Below are 17,595 nucleotides of genomic sequence, written 5' to 3'. Positions count from 1 at the left end.
AGATTACATTTCCACCAGTTGCCGAACATACTCCTACACAAGTTTGCAGAGAGCAGTTCACACCATATTGCAGTGGGCTCACACAGCCCTCTGTTCACTGGAGATATGTATGCTGGTCTTATCTCTTCACCTTCTGCATTTCCTGCCTGCTCTTTTCCACTTTGTCCTGCAGTTTCTTCAGTGTCTCGGGGTTCATGTTTGGATCCAGTTTGCTGGTGTTTTCCCTTGTTGTTGCCAGCTTTTCTTCTTTGCAGGCTGCGTGATATGCTTTCTTAGTAGTTTCTACCTAAAACAGAAGACATTTTATTTAGTGATTGTCATTATGCATTTATTTTTGGAACTGCAATTCTAGAAATTAATGTGCTCTATCTGTGTGTAAGGAGAGGAAGAGTGAAGTTAGACCACAATCAAAAAAGACATTTAAAAATAGCAGGCAGCTTATAACAGCTTGATGTTACATACCATAACCTGACAAAGACATAATAAATAAATTACACCTGTTTCTATCAAATACAATCTACTTTAGACACTATTTGTTCTCAGCTGTACTTCTATAACATCAATTGCCATGCATTTCCATATGGATTTAACAAATAAGATTCACAGAGCATGTATATTGTTCATTAAAATTGTGAAGCTTATGTTTACTGCACCCTTAGCCTTTATGACCCTGCCCTCCACCAAGTTTTGGACAAAGAAGGGATATTTATTCAGGACAATGGTATTTCCTAACTTTAGGCCAGCAGCCTGGAGGCTAAAGATAACCTGTGAAGTTAATTACTTAAAATACTTCATTTGTTCATTTTCATTAAATGTGGGAAGCCATATGTGCTTAAAAATTGATTAATAATATTGTTTTCTTTTTTTAATGCTGTGCTGGCAAATCCAGGAGATTACTAGTGACATGTGACAATTGGTTCTAACTCGAGTTAGTGAATAATTTTAGAGACTTCACCCTTTTGACGGACTACCTGAAAACATATGGTGCACAGATCTTTTAATGGCATTCCTCTTGCTGCACAGACTAAAGAGATTTCAAAGCTGTGCAGAACAGTGCTTGGTCCCTGTCCGAGTGGTCGAACCAGGAGGCCAAAGTACTGTGCGATATGCTGAGCTCCCTATCCATCCACAGATAACCCAGAAGACACTGTGGGAGGAGCTGACAATCAGATAAGATTATGTCACCTCCCAGACATAACGATTACAAGATACACTGGAATGCATGTCTTCTGTGAAAGTCACAAGACAGATCAATCTTGCATGTGTAAAAAAAACAGAATAAGTTGCAGTCTACTGTGGTTTGAGATGACACTGCAAAAATAGGATCCTCTGACAATTTATTTATAGAAAGTACAAGCACTTATGACAAATAAAACCATGACAAGACCTGGTAAATTGTGACCTGTCAAACTCTATTAAAAATGACTGCACTTGTTCTGGTGTATACATACAGAATCTACAGTGCGAGCGTTTTACTCGCATTTGGGAGTAAAACAAATGTTGTGCGAATGTGAAATACAATTTGAGCGCACAGTGCGAATACCATTTTTTAACTCTATAAGGAAATACTACATTGACATGATTATGATTACGATATTTTACACGAATCGTTATTACAGTAGCAAATGTGGGATATGTAGTTCGGTTGTGGATTATTACATTATGTACATTAGGGCTGTGCGATATGAGGATATATATATATCGTATGACGATAGAAAAATGTCTATCGTTTCATATTATGCTATATCGTTTATATCGCAAAATTGAAATCTTTACGGCAGTATTTTTCGTCATTAGGACGCTTTGCGTTCTTCCCGGTTCTTCCACACATACTGGATGCGGCAAGAGATGAGCATCAGAAACACAGTCAGACATGGAGGAGAGAGACCTGACACACAATAACCAACATAACCAAGAGATACTTTAATGCGCAAGCGCACACGTTGCGCCCCGCTCTCGTCGCCGCGCTAAACTCGATCTGCAAGCACCACCACCCCCGCTAATTTAGACTGATATAATTTGTATAAAATTAATAATAACGTTTGTTTGCATTTTTATGAATTGGAAAGCAATGCAAACACATGCAGAAAGTATCATTTTCTTTTTATTAAGATGGTGAAGTGGTTCAACAGTTGTATTATTATTATTATAACTATTTTGTATTAACAACGTGCTGTACTTGTAAGCAGAATCGAGACGCGACAGTCAGAGAGGAAATGTCTCTGTCCAGCAGATGTTAATGCGCCGCTATAAACCCGGCCGTGCTAAATCTACCTGAATCTGTACCTTACAGCGCATGTGCTGCGTGATTAGTATCACGTGTGTTATTGTGGTTATGTGACAGTAAATCATAATGTGTATATGTATATATGTGCTCTGAGGAAGATAAATCGAAACGCGTAAGCATTATGTTCACTTTTTCTCTAATAAATAATTTTTTAGACATCGGTGAATATGGACTGTTTTTAGACGGGAGCTGCTGTCCCATCCTAATATAATACGGATAACAACATAACACATGTAATAGTAATCACACACCACTTGCCCTGTAATGTGTTGCATTCTGCATATATTTAACATGACAGCCTGCATGTAGTATTTGTTAGTTTTGCTTATTGAAGGATTAACGAAATACTTGTAGTTTGAATGTCTTTGGTCTTATTTTGTGGCTTGATTGGATAAAAACAAGAAATATCGAGATATATATCATGTATTGCCCAAACTGCTAAAAATAGAGATATTATTTTTAAGTCATATCGCCCAGGCCTAATGTACATTATTATTTTACATTTTATTTATAACGCACTTATTATACCCACACACTACACTCAAGTAACAGTCAAAACAGACACAGTACACAGATGCAATACAGCAGTGCAGTACACACAGATAACAAGAATACAAGCAGCAAGGTTAGCCAATAAAGGAGAGCAAGCAATAAAAAGTCTGAAAAGATTTTTTTAAAACTTGTAACTAACCAAGATCCTTATTTTTTTTTTCCAGAAAGTGATTTTTAAGACATTAAATGTGTAAGGCGTTGCACAGCCGTGGCGCATTATACTGTATGATCAAACTAGTGCCATACATATTCAGTTCAATTCAATTTCTAAATGTATAGAAATGTATATTCCCCCGAAGTCCCCCCCTGGAACGAACTGCCCCTTTTTTGGTTTGAGCCACTGCCCCCCCACAAGACTCTACTGTACAGCACTGTATTTAAATGTCTTGAACATTGTTGCATTTGTTTTTCATTTTAGCATTAAATATGAACCATTTATGATGATGTGCAACACATTGTTTTTTGTTCTTTTTTAGTGTACCCCTAAATTTTGGACTATGCTCCTACATTTTTCAATTTAGGGGCACAGTGCTCCTAAGGAAAAAAGTAAGCGTAGAGCCCTGGACATACAATCCTGTTTGTTCAGCTTTGGCTATATTTCAGTACAAGTCTAGACATTCAAATGAAATTTACTCAATACAATGCTTCTCATTGTGCACAATTGGCTCAAACAGTTACATATTTGAATATTACTAATCATTCCTTTGAAATGTGTCTAAAGAGAAATATATGTCCGATACATTTTTTAAATGATGGCAAATATCTACATATACTCTGAAATATTATTCAAAAAAGAAAAACAATGGACATAAATGATTACCAAGGTTTTAAACTTTCAGAGAAACATGGAGATGTGGTTTTTATGACTTCTCATACTCAACAGTTTCAAAAGATAAAGGACAGTATGAAGACTGAAATATTAGTCACCTTGTGGTTACAGCTAACAGATTAATTACAACAGTAATTGTGCAAGTGACAAGTCTCTAGACTGTAGCACAGATTAACAAAGAGACTTGAAACCAACAAACAGCAAGGTAAAATGTCAAATCAAGATCATGCCCCACAACAAAATAATAATGGAATAATCAAAAGACCAGAATCAGTAATGAGAAACATATAGGACCCAACAGGTTTCCCCAAAAACTACTGAAGGGAGAATACATGTTAACAGGAATTCAATAATATAAAGCTTTCAAAGGAATAAAACATGCTATGATATTTGGAATTGCAGAAAAGAAACTGATGCTAAATATTCACTGTGTGACGAACCTCTTTGAGTTTCTTTGCCCAGGGCTTCTGGGCTTTGCGGAATCCGTCTTCTGCTTCTTTTGTTTCCTTGAACCCTCCAATCATTTGTTTGTGATAGGCATCCTTCTGCCAATTCTTGACTTTTTCGAAGTCTTCAGCCATCAGAGCCCCTTTCACCTCCATGTGCAGGTCACTGACCTTCTCCGCCTCCGTCATGAGTGCCGTCCACGCTCTTTCCAGTGTGCCATACTGAGGCCCTGTAGGAAGGTGGACCACACGTTAGGACTGGGGTAAGAGCAAATCAAAACATTGCCCTACCCGTGAATCACAAAGTACAAATCTGTACCCTATCATGGTTTAATTTATTGTTAGAAGCAACTTTATACCATTTATAAATCAAATCAAAATCTGTCTCGTAGGGTTACAGTGCCCCATCGCTTCTGACACCTTAATACTTGAAACAAGCTGACTGGCTGTCAATACCTCATAATACTGATCTAAATGTATTTCTGTATTCAGCATGACATGACACAGCTTACAAAACTTTAGGTCAAGTACGCAGAACATGCTTGTGAGCAAACGGCATAGGTGAGGTGTTGAAGCCCTGTTTACAAGAGTCAATGAGGCCCAAGAAGGCGTGTTGTTTACATTATATGAAAGCAAATAATCTAGGGCAGGTTATGTTTGCATATTCCTCAAACACATCGCACAGTTTATTGTCCTTCAGTGTTTCATTTTCTGTTTTCCTGTAACAAAAGTTAACAAAAGACTCTACCTTTCTCAATAAACTGCCGCCAGCGCTTGCCCCAGTCAGTCAGCTGCTGAGCGTAGGCCTTCTCTATCCGCGCTCGCTCGTGGATGCAGTTCATAAGGTCGTTGCAAAGTCGGTTCCCATCGTCTATGCGTTTCACTGTGCGTTTATAGTTACCGACCTAAAAGCAACACACACAAAATCACGGCGTGACAAGACACATGATCACATTAGCAGGACTAGAGCAAAAGGTTTCAACTCCTGTCAATCAGGGATAAGATGTACAAACATGCTGAACTGTGGAGATTGGAATTCTATTTCTAGAGAGAAAAGACAAACACCTGAAGTAGAATACACCAGTGATACACACTTATAATTACATTCTTGATGAAGATATTGCTCATGGTTAGAAAAAAATGAAAAATGTCATTATTTTGATTAACGATCAGATGCATGCAAATTATCACCATCATTATCATGTATTAATGTATTTACAGGCACTGTTACCCAGAGCGACTTAGTTTGTCACAGATACTCTGGTTATAGTAATACAGCAATGAATACAGTATTCAATTTACATCCTAATTAGTAGAATCTCATGCAACTAGAAAACCACAATACAAAAAGTTAAATGAGCACTCCTTTAATATATATTAATGAATGAATTTTTAAACAACTCTATAGACCTCTTAATACATTCTGCGACTGCCCAGATAACTTCACTTGTCGACTGGTTTTTCTGCCTGGTTATTGTTCCTGACACTTCCTTAATGCTGTTCTTTGTTCTCTGTATAGTGGAAGCACAGCAGTGATGATAGCCCATCCTTAAGGATTATGTAATTCTTTCACAATGTGCTTTATTGAACATGCCTCGATATGTTCTCTTTATCACCACTGGCATGTGCTCTATATTGAGGTATTTCAGGATTGAACTCACTCTCGGGCTATGTACTGTGAAAGGTAGACACACAAACAAGAATCCACAAATAAGCTACTGGCAACCTTTCTGGAATTCAAATTATTTATAGCACCAAAAAATGTGTTATACACAAGAGAAAGTGTTACCAGCAGGTCAGAATTCTGGCATGACATTCAAACACATCTATATTAAAATTAAAACTGATAGGGAGAGACACGCCTTTGTCGTTTAGATTTTTAAATAATGTAAATTTACTACCATGTCAAATATTTGATCCTAAAATGTCTGGAAAGTGCTTAAAATTACTTGGGGTGAATTTATTTTTATCATGGAAAAAAGCAAATGAAAAATTTTATAATTTCAACATAGGAATGTGATACATTAGAACTGTCAGGTTGGCAGAGTGCGCTGCCTGGAGCCACAAGTTTGCCGATCTGCCCCTGCTTTTAATACAGAAAGCATTTGACACAAATCACACAGAGGCAGTAATGCTGCTTTATTATACATGGTCTCTGCTAGATACCAAATTAGTACCTGTTCTAGTTTCCAAAAAAAGTATATTTTTTATTTAGTCTATCTCCTGGGAGAGGGGGGGAAATCACTTTACTCCCTTAAAATACATAAATTCCTAAAAGGATGACATGTAAAAAAAAAAAAAAAATGTACCAAGACATAATAATGTGTACTTTGTACAGAGATCGTAGAATCAAAAGATAAAATTGAATTATCATCACGTTCAAGCTAATCCTGCGGAAAACCTACAGGAATGTGTGCTCTAGAGAGATAAGACACTTGAAGAGAATCTGCGGACCTGGACAGTCACATGACAACTGCCCTGTGCAAGGAAGGAAAGCACGAAGGCTACTTATTAAATAATGAAACTGGTATTCAAACAGAAAACCTCCTCTGTAAACAACTAATAAATAACTTACTTTTTAAAAGATTTCTTAAAGCGCCCAAACTGCCCAAAATGTTAATTCAATACTGTATAAGAAATCAACTATTAATCAATCAAGAGTAAAGAAATGGATCATATTAACTTAAACACACCGCTGGGGCAGGCTTGAATTATTTCAGTATGCCAATTGTTTAGAACTGAAACAACACTGTGAAACTGATTTCTAAACTTCATTTTTTTATCATATATATATATATATATATATATATATATATATATAAAAAAAAACTTTAATGGAAGAATGAAGATTCACAAACATGGGAGGAATATGATGTAACTTACATTTGGGTTCAATAATAAAGATGATTTTTGTTTGGAGTCTAGAACTGGAACCACAGAATCAGTTACAAGTTGTAAGAAACCTGTTGTTAATTGTACTTTATTTTCATGTGGCCTTTTAATCTAACGAGGATTAACTTCTGTCGAAAATAGTCGTGTCTGGGAGCAACAGACATATTCAATTAATTGCACATTTTAAAACCCTGGGCTCAAATGGACTCTGGCTGTGTTTAAAAATGTTGGTTATTGGCTCAGTGCAGCAAATTCATGTTCGTAGTACGCAGTATAACTCAACATGCTGGAACTCATTCCATAGTACAGAAAGCCCTACCTCCCAGAAGCTGTCACTGGAGACATCGGTCATAGATCCATCGTAAGAGTCCGACATTGTTGGGAGTTGAAGCCTATTCCCTCCAAGTTCAGGGATCTTCTGATGCTGCATAACAAAATAAAATGGTATGGAGTGGTTGAAAGTTATTAATTAAGAGATATTGCAAAGATGATACTGAGTGTGTCACCCAGACATCAAAGTGTGGATGATTTTGGAAACATCAGTTCAGCACATAACAAAACAAGGGGGAGGGATTACTCTCTAACTAAAGTGAAAGTGTTTACCAATTCATTCTGGGTAAAGTACGGTTATACTGAGCTGATACATTTTACAGAGAACACAAATGTAATTTAACACTAAGCTGCAACATCAACGTAGGACCATGTCAGACATTTAACATTTGTGACTAAAGCAAAATGGGGTAAATGTCAGATGTATTCCCCCATCTGTTATCAGAGGCAAACTAGAATGTGGTTACTAAATAAGAAAAAACTGTAATCATAATAATCTGCTGAACAAATTTACAGCTGTGAGTTTTTCCGAATTGTTTGGCATGTTCTTGAAGCAAATCTGGATGAGTGCCGTTACCATATGTGACCACCCGGTCTTCAGCTTGACCCATTTTATTCTGTGAAATATCCTGCGTGTGTTTTTAAGAAATTGCCTGTTCACCCAAACATGTCGGCCGTTCAGCCCTACTGCTTTCAGCTCTCTGGGGAACAAGGGTGAAGCACTGGATGTTACTGTGCTCCCCAGACAATACAGTTCACCTAGTATCTGTGTGTGCCTGCTCTCCAGGGATATATAGATATTATTATTATTGTTTCTTTGCAGATTTGTTACAATATATCTCTCTCTATTTATTTTATTTATTTATTACTCATTTATAATGCTGGGTTTTTACAGGAGCAATCTAGGTAAAGCACCTTGCTCAAGGGTACAACAGCACCCCACCTGAGATCCAGAGGAGTTCAGATCCCACACCACTTCTCCACACTGCTGCCCTCAGAGTACGGGCGGGAATTTTGCTGCACAGGAGCGTTGCTCGATTTGGCATTCGTTGTTGTTATGAAAATGCATTATGTCACTGAAATTTGCCTGGTTTACCTGAGATGGGGTCAAAGCAGAAATGTACTGATCCAAAACAGGAAACAAAGCTGTTTAGGTCAATAAAAAAAGTTAATAAACAACCATCTGAGAGAAGGACTGAGAGAATTTTATCAGTAATACATAGGCTAATGTTTTGTTCTTGGGACTGCTTCCTGTAGTTAAAAGGGAATCCCTACACAGCAGAAACAAACATTGATGGCAAGGTTTGACTATCCACCATTACAAAAAACACAGTGGGTTCACTAATCACTGCATTGCCTCAGCTTTCCTAGGTTGCTCTCTCTGAAGGAGGAAGACTGGGATGGCCAGTACGGCCTGTGCTCAAGTCGGTTACCATACAGACACACAGAGAGCTCCCCAAATGCAGGATTAGTCAATGCATGGGCCCAACTACTGACACACTGCAACATGATCTCCCCAACACCGCCAATGTACGCTGCATGATTTTATGAAGAGAACCTTAATTATCTTATTTTTTGGCCATGCACTTTACTTCTGTCATCCAGCTTTCTCTGTTCTGTGGTTTGGTCTGTTGTGTCTATGAGGACTGTTTTGTGCTGTGCTAAGCAACTGTTAGAGAGAGAGAGAGAGAGAGAGAGAAACAAAAAATATGCTTCTGCAAAGATGACTGGAGAGGAGAGGCACAGCATTCTCTGCCAGCGCTCTTCAGAACAAAGGCTAACGCTAATGCCCCTGAATCGGCTCAGAGAAATAGATGCTCAGCACTGCATTCAACAATCTGAGCAGAACAACAGAGAACAACCCAGAGCGGGACGGGACACAAGGGTGAGAGTGTAGCTCAGCCACTCTGAAACAACGACACTGAAACAAGTTTTCTTTTCTTTCCCGTGAGTCACCCTAAGCATTTTCTTTGCTTTGTCTTTGCTCTTCTCTTAAGACTTTGACATCATCAGCTGAGAAATATGTATAAAAATAACAATAAACCGAACTAAAAATAAGCAATAAAACCAAACTTGGACACCCAGAGACTGCAGTTTCGAGTCACTGGAGCTGGCTCTGTTTTTCCTCCTCAGTGTGTGTGTGTGTGTGTGTGTGTGTGTGGTGCTGAACCCACAGTCCTCCTTCACTGCGAGCACTGTATGACATGATGCATACTTTCCATAGGAAATGATGAAAATTCCTGTGATTCTTTGTTGGAATATGACCCTGATTCAGGTTGATTAATCCATTTTATCCTGGATTATAAATTCTTAATTACATTGTTTTTGTGGCACAAACGGAAACAGAAGGGACACTTTCCATATCATATTATTAATTAAAAAAGAAAAAAGCTCAGCTCTGGGCATGAAGCAGCTTGTGCGCCTAATGTAACAGGTCTGTATCTTCTGTAAGGTCACTGTACATTCTGTGTGGATCCGTTTGCCCTGCAGCTTGAGAGGAAGGGAGGACTTTAGAGAGAGCAAAGAAGTAAAAGAGAATGGGAGAGAGAGAGACAGGGGAGAGTCTGAGAGGTTGCTCTACTCATTCTTTTCAGTAAGTATTTATAGCTGCATATTGAGGGGGGAATAATCCAACAAAAGCATGATACTATTTTGTGGAAAAGATATGCCAGATGGCAAGCGGTGCCACAGCTATTAAACATGAAAGGAAACTCTTAGATACAGTGCTACAACATGACTGAAAAAGAGGTTTTCAAAATACAAAGAAAGTGCAACAAAGTACAGCTTCTGAATATTTCAGAAGGAGCTGATTTGTGAAGACAAATATACACTATTTCTGCTTGGTACTGTAAGCCACCAGCTGTGGAGTTTTACACAAAAATAGTATGATGCCAATAACCACTCACTCCTCAACTACAGTTATAAATTCAATCAGGATCCAGTGATTTTGTTATAGCACTTCAAAGTAAGAGCTAATCTTGAAGACGAGACAAACTATCAACAGATTTTTGAATTCCTAAAGGTAAAAAAACGACAGTTAGTTATGCTACACAGATGGTGTAAATTGACAAGATATCGGATAAAAAAGCTTGCATTTACATTTAAATTTTAACACAGGTACTTCCCATTATGCGAAGAATAAACTGTATCTGAGCAACATTATGTAATTTCATAGGTCAGGATATTCCCTTTGATTGTAGTAAGTGCCTATCATTTCAATATGTAAAAGTAGACTATTTGCAATTCATACTAATGAAATCCAGATGGAACTGTTGATACTGCAAACATTCTAGTAACATCCAGCTGGGTCAAGCACTAACAACCCCCACACTTTTTGCCATTATTTTATAAAGCCTTTGAGCTAATTACAGAACTCTTCGTTGAGACTATACTGTGAAGGCAGGCTGTAGAAGAAGAGGTATTGAGATGGGAACACTGCTATGGAGATATCTTAACAAGTAAGGCCTACTTTAACCACCCAGCCCAGCAAAGCAATATAAATCAAGTTGAGGATGCTCAAAATTTAGCACATTTCCATTTGCCTGCAGTATAACCCCTGTATTTTCTGTTGTCCACATGGTAACTATCTCAATTACAAGGTGGCTTAAATATAATTTGGTTAAAATGCGTGCCCAAATGCAGTTTATTGCATGTTAAAAGTAAGCCCAGTTAAATAAAACATTGTACTTTGTAATATTTGGCCTAGTTATAGCTGGTATCAACTACTATTTATTAATTGAATTATTATTATTAATTACATAAAACTATCACCAAGGCATGCTTATTTTAACAATATAATAATGCCAGGGTGGATCATGTCAGCTTTTAAACTCAACAATTATCACTTTGGAAGACAAAAAAATAAGTGCAGTACTGTTAGTGGAATTCTCCCACCACAATGTAAACAGATCTGTGTCTGAGAACAGGATCATCACAACACACTTGTATTACATGAGTGTTTTCTTGTAGCTGGCTAAAGCAGCCCAATAGCTTTCCAAAAGCAAGTCTGTTGCAGATGTCAAGAGGTCACCGAAGCTGAAAAGCAAAAGCCCTGCAATTTTGTTTCCCCGCTCTCTTGACCCACGCTGGCTGATAAAAGTCCATTGACGAGAGACAGTGTGAGCATTGATGGGAAAGCTAACCTCATGAGGCAAACGAAACAAGAACTGCATTGAAAACTGCTTTCGTGTTGTTTTAGGTGCTGCCATTGTGTTCCTAGAGACTTGCTAATTAACTAAATTCTTCCCTCAGTTGTTGATCCGCACCCTGGAAGCAAGAAGGTAAACAGTATAGATCGTTCAGTGTGTGCACATGCCTTCCTGATAACTTCAACAGCAGTGTCACAATCCTCACCTGAACCAACAACACACCTAACCTGTCTGTAGCAGAGGCATGCAACAAGATCTTTAATCTCCCTCATAGTTCACATACCAAAACTTAAAGAAGGGGATTATTCATCAATGCAATGTTTTTAGTTTAGTTAGTTTTACTTCTTAAATGTTATCAGCTGTAGATTAGAAACAATTATGGCAAACACAAAATGACAACATTGCCTCAGTTATTATCATGTAGATAAAAAAGTATGTAAGTAAGTAGAGAAGGAAATAAACACAGTCAAATAAAATTCTATTTAGCTATGCCATGAAAGATTGAGCAAAAGTTGCAATAATGGTAAAACTGAAATGTTAACAGCAACAACAAAAAAATGAATCAAAAGTCACTAGATAAACAGAATACATTTTTGCTTTGTCTAAAAAAAGATTAAGTGAGACTCAAGATTCACTTTAATTACAGTTTTCCTACATAGATCCGCATTTTACCGAGGAATAATGCTGACTAAGCACTTCTAGCACTTCTTTCATTTCAATGCAAATCCTATCCCTGGAAGTCAGTGTAAAATTACTCACAATTTCCCCCATCCAAAAACAAAACAGAAAATACACAAGATTCCCCAGTTCCCAGGATGGAGAGCACCAAAACCACACATCTGCAGTGTTTTAAATCTTGGTATCAGTGAGTATCCCAATGTGACTAAAGTCCTGGCTGTGCAGGCATTTCAGTCAGTTGAAAGTCACACTCTGTCACCAGCTGCTTTGGAAACAATGACAGAGTGAGCTATTTAAAAATAAAAGTATGCACCACGGCTTTCTAGAGTTATGTACAAAGAACATTTTGCAGCCATTGTTGATTGTGCTACCAGAATGAAAACAAAGGCAAACTGGTGGGGAAAAAAGTTTTACCAATAGTAAAGCCAAAAATAAGATATAGGGCAAATATAACATGCAAATCCCATGACAATGTATTTTTAAGTTAAAAACAAACTTGTCCTTTAGATTCTACTACACAGCAAACCTCTTCGGTCACAAGATAGACTCCAAATACACTTCAATACTGTTACCAGCCTTTGCCAAAACACATTCCAGTAATAAATCAAAGCCAAGATCCAAATTAAGAAATAACTGTGGCTGATACAAGTAATAATAAAACGGAGAATAATAGCTCACTGACATTACAAAACATGGCACTTACTGTACTGGATGCTACAAAGAAATGATATAGCCTAATACTTCTTAATCTATCTGTTGTAGGGGAGATGCAGAAAATGTGCAGCAGAAGTTTCATCTACAATTTGAAGAGCATGCATGACACAAAGTAAACTGCATTCAACCCCATGAAAAACAATCAAAATGTTCTGATCATACACATACACACACACACAAGACATGATGATGATTAAATGGTCTTGAAGCACACATTGCCTCACCTGTGTTTAGTGTGTCGGAAATGGAAGACTTGTTTTTTCCTTGAATCAGCTGTTTACAGCAGCCTGCTCCCTCACTGCAAAGCACATCATATTCTGCTCACATTTACCCAGCAGTCACTGCAGCTCCTTGTCGCTCCAGCAGTGCAGTACTCAGCAACTTGCCAGTACAGTACAGTGCAGTCTAGTCTAGCACAGAACAGCAGAGTGCAGGGCAGGACATGTAAGGGTTTAGACACAGCAGCAGGTAGTAAGTTACCTGACTCTTTGTTTTCTTGCTCCCTGCGATCTTATGACCTCCACAAACACACAAACTGATTCAAAAAGCATTTCATTACTTCCTCAAGGCTCAAAAACCTTGCTGCTATAGAAGAGGTCATTTCCAGGCTGCAGTGCAAACATGCCAAATCACATGCTCACTGATAATCAGAAAGTGCACCTTACAGCCTGGGCTCTAGGAAAACAACACAGAGGGCAATCAGACCCTGTTGTGGGGACCTAAAATGTAGATCAGCTCCTTATTTCCAGCAACTCTTTGGATACTCTCTAGCTGATCCCAAACAGATTGAAGAAAAGGCACTTTTCTAAGGCTTATGTCAACCCAAAGAACTTTAAACAGTTTGCATTTCTATAGCTTTTTAAGCATTTCTATTGGCATTAAATAATGTTACAGTTCTTAATGTGGTAGGCTACTTCTCACAGAAATGAAAAAGCAAACATACTTAATTTTAGGGAGTTGAGAATCATTATTGATAAGTAAAACTATATCTCAGAAGTATGAAAGTTTGAATTTAGACTGGTCTGTAGATAATGGGTATTGTGGGGGAGGCAGTTTTAAACTCTGTGAAAATGATTTGCTTGAAAGTTACACTCTCTCGAGTCAAAGACTTTTCAAAAGACAACAGCGATTTAAGGTAGTACTGAGGATACAACCATAAAGGAAATAATATTATAGCACTGGATCTTGAAGTAAACAGGAAGCCGATTATTTAGACTACACTACAGTTTAACAAGTAGAAATTCAGCATCAGATTATGTCTAGTGCTCTACAACAATGGGATACGAAATTAGCCTAACGTTGAAAATAACTGAACTATTGAAGTGCTTTTAATGGGAGCATTCTTCAATCAGCTAGAGGGAATGGGATTTAAATATAATCCTCAACAGTTTCTGTAGCAACCACAAATTACTACTTTTCCCTACAGCTCACCTACTGCAAAAAGTCAACCAGTCATCTGCCTAGCTAAACTGCCTACAGAGTTTCAACTTTTAAAGATGCCATAGTAACCTCCTCGGGATTAATACAGTTATGCTCTTTTAATTTGTACATTGTAGTACAGAATTCTTCAGTAAATGTTGTCTTTCTTTCTTTCTTTCTTTCTTTTAACTCCCAGCATGCAAAAACTATTTGCTTGGTTAAGTACTACTATGAATGCATGCAAGGAGTAACTTGCAATCTAAAAGGTCTGCTTTCAACATTAATCAGTGTACTGGTGATGATGTAGCTTTAGATATCTCAGCCTCTGGTTTTCCTTCATGGCTGGGTCACCTGAGGGCCCAAGAAAGGTCAACATTCCAAAGCACGGGTAACATTGGAAACAGACAACCAATCAGTATTTACCTGAGCTTTTACTTCATGGCTAGGCAACAAAGCCTTACATATTCCAAAGCGCCTTTACTTTCGAGTACTGGTGTCAAGTCCTGTTAAGCGAGATCGGTGGTGTCGGACAACACAACCACACAATTGAGCCACCTCTCTCAGCTTTTGATGGACCCTTTTTAAGACATCAGGGAGGAACACCAATCTTTCATAAATGCAGAACACATATCCAATGGGTCCAAACCAATGAAATCCTGGATTATAGCGGTCACCAAGGTACCGGCCCAGTGAGCAGACAGGGGAAACTGCTAATGTACAGCTACTGTAAGAAGTAGAAGTCAAATCAAAAATCAAAAAAATATATGGAGGTTACCTTAGTTCGCCACACAATGTTCAACCATGTTATAAGGTTATACATTTTTTTGTATTTGTCTAACTGAATGTAACACACATTAATGCGATCTCCTTCTCCCTCTTTAAACATCAGATAAAGAAAAAAAAGAAAAAGACACCATGGGTCAATACTCATAGCTGTTAGTTTCACATTACCAGTCATACATAGACCTACACAATAATAAACTAATACAGCAAGGTGGAGATGGGGTCTTTCCAGTGAAACAAAGTGTATACAATTTACAAATACAGAATTACCTTACAAAATCAAGCAATATGCACTACAAAATGATAAAGGGAACTCTTCTGAAACCACCTCATTTTAATAATGATCAGATGCCTTCAAATACATGACCTTTAACTGAGAAAAGACAGAGGCATGTGGTGAAAGGCAGTATGTCTGGCATTTGTTACTCTTCTCAGTTTAAATAGAGATCCCCCCTTCTAGTTGCAAAACTAAACTCTCTCTGGGTTACATAGTATTGCCTTCTGCCAATGTTTAGGTTTCTGTCTGATAGCACACTGTCCTGAACGCTGAACATTCCTAATCTTGAGTTAGCGGAATGCCCTTGATTGAGGTCATAATGCTTAACTCGTTCGGCATTGATTGACTAAGCTTTCATGTGTGCACTCAAAACCGGTATAATCAGCAGCTGATATACATGTAGAAACCTATGTCTTATGAACATTTCAATCCTGAACCAATGGAAAAATGTAAAATATAAAAGTTATTGTTTTTCCCCTACTTAGTCAAGGTGGTAGGATATAATTTTTTTTACCCCAATTAAACAAGGCTTACTAGTTTAAGGGCTTGACCAAATCGAACCTTTGACCTACCCATGAATCACAAAGTACAAACCTGTACCCTATCATGTTTTAATTTATTGTCAGAAGCCACTTTCTACTACTTATAAATCATAATGTGATCGGCTACAAGTCTGTAATTTACGATTCGTAGGTAGGTCAAAGTTTTGATTGGGTCCAGCACTACCTCTACTGTGAGGATTCATTAATTAATGAGGATTAATGTAGGATTTTATTCTCTCCTGGAGCAGCTGGGTATTCATTTCTTAAGCAAAACAGTGTTGTATAAAATGTTTAGTTTTATGAACACTTCGATGAATTCAAGACAGAATTTGGTGCCATAGATATGCCTTTTTGTCTATATCATACTTGAAGTGATATGAACAGAAACTTAATATGTTCTAATTAACCACAGCATTAGGCATGTGGTTAGACTGTCTGAGCAGTGCACACTTCAGATGTAATGTGCATATTAGGCTGCAAAAAAATGGAAGCACTGAAATACACGTAAACATAGCATGCTGATTCACAGAAGCTGGTAGTTGTCGGGCATTAGATACATGGTTTGTAATCGGGACACATTCACTGTATTTAATGCCCATCTTGTCTGCTCACTGCTTAAGTAATGGAATCTGGTTGTGCTGAACAAGTGAATCCTCACAGCACAATATTTCCATGTTGTTGACTTTCTTTCTCAGTGGCCACACTGTTTAGGCTATCCATTTAGTTTGTTGTTTAAATGCATCTTTTTATTTCCCAAAGCAGACCTTACTGATGGCAGAATCACTCCCCACCCTGCACTTGAGACTCAAGTAGCATCTACTTCAGTCACTAGCTTATGCAATACTAGTACAGTGCGTTTGGTTTTGGGGATTCTCATGCACGATGACATGCAGTCTGTGACTAGTCTGTTAGCGTTCGTAAGGATCTCCTAATTAATTCACATGAATTCAATTTATCTTAATATTAGATGGCAGTTGATTTACATTTTAAAAGCCTAGCCTATTGTGTTAGTCAGGATTCAGGACTCCTCTCTTAGAGCCTGCTGATTATTCTAGAAAAATACAGGAAAACACACAACAGATCAGTTTACTCGTAATGCTAGCTTTTTTCCCCACCTTCCCTTTCTATTTATTCACAGGGCTGTAGCAGAACAGGTAAAAACATGTTCCTTCGTTTTTCATAACACAAGCAGTCGGAACTGAAAGCTTTTATTTAAACAAATCGGCACTTGAACCCCCTTCCACTCCCTGGTCATTCACAGTTATGAAATATATTTAATTCGTTCCTTTTATGGGGTCACAAGCCACGACATATATGGATGCTTAAACACTGACACTCCAGAACTGAAATACACTATAAAGCAGTAATGCCTTTATATAAAATATATTGGCACTCGTACATGCAGTAATTATAATGTGCATTTCACTCTACAGAGGAGCCCTAAAATAGCATGTGCATTTCCAGTATTAGGAATCTCAACTGGGATGGTATTTCTGAACTGCGCTCTCGGGCAAGACTGTTAAGCAATGCAGACACAGCTTTGTTGTAAGGGCCAGCACTCTGATCAGGTTTCACCGAATGCCTACCAAGGCTAATCAATGGATCTTAGTTGCAGTCTCTGTTCCACTGTGAAAAAGCAGTCTGGCAAAGGCAAAACACATTTGTTTTGATTCAGGCAAGCATCCGTGCTTTTCAGCA

General features: G+C 37.9%; 1 protein-coding gene across 8 annotated transcripts in view; it reads right to left on the bottom strand.

Moving 5' to 3' along the window:
• The window catches only part of pacsin2 (protein kinase C and casein kinase substrate in neurons 2), a 28,614-nt gene that overhangs the window by 8,199 nt on the left and 2,820 nt on the right, over positions 1–17,595 (bottom strand). For 2 of the 8 annotated variants that reach the window (XM_066705302.1, XM_066705309.1), the window contains exons 1-5: positions 12,244–12,340; positions 7,326–7,430; positions 4,863–5,019; positions 4,109–4,344; positions 131–286 (exon numbers count right to left, since the gene is read on the bottom strand). In XM_066705302.1, the coding sequence (XP_066561399.1) occupies positions 131–286; positions 4,109–4,344; positions 4,863–5,019; positions 7,326–7,430; positions 12,244–12,255 (666 nt within the window). In that variant the 5' untranslated portion in view covers positions 12,256–12,340. Of the gene's footprint in view, positions 1–130; positions 287–4,108; positions 4,345–4,862; positions 5,020–7,325; positions 7,431–8,251; positions 8,433–12,243; positions 12,341–13,100; positions 13,445–17,595 lie in introns of those variants that run through there. The other 6 variants (XM_066705303.1, XM_066705310.1, XM_066705308.1 and 3 more) reach the window with 5 other exon arrangements.

Source organism: Amia ocellicauda, chromosome 5 (assembly GCF_036373705.1).
Source record: "Amia ocellicauda isolate fAmiCal2 chromosome 5, fAmiCal2.hap1, whole genome shotgun sequence".
NCBI classification, from domain to species: domain Eukaryota; kingdom Metazoa; phylum Chordata; class Actinopteri; order Amiiformes; family Amiidae; genus Amia; species Amia ocellicauda.
Note: the sequence above shows the minus strand (reverse complement) of the source record. Positions and strands in the feature narration are given on the sequence as shown.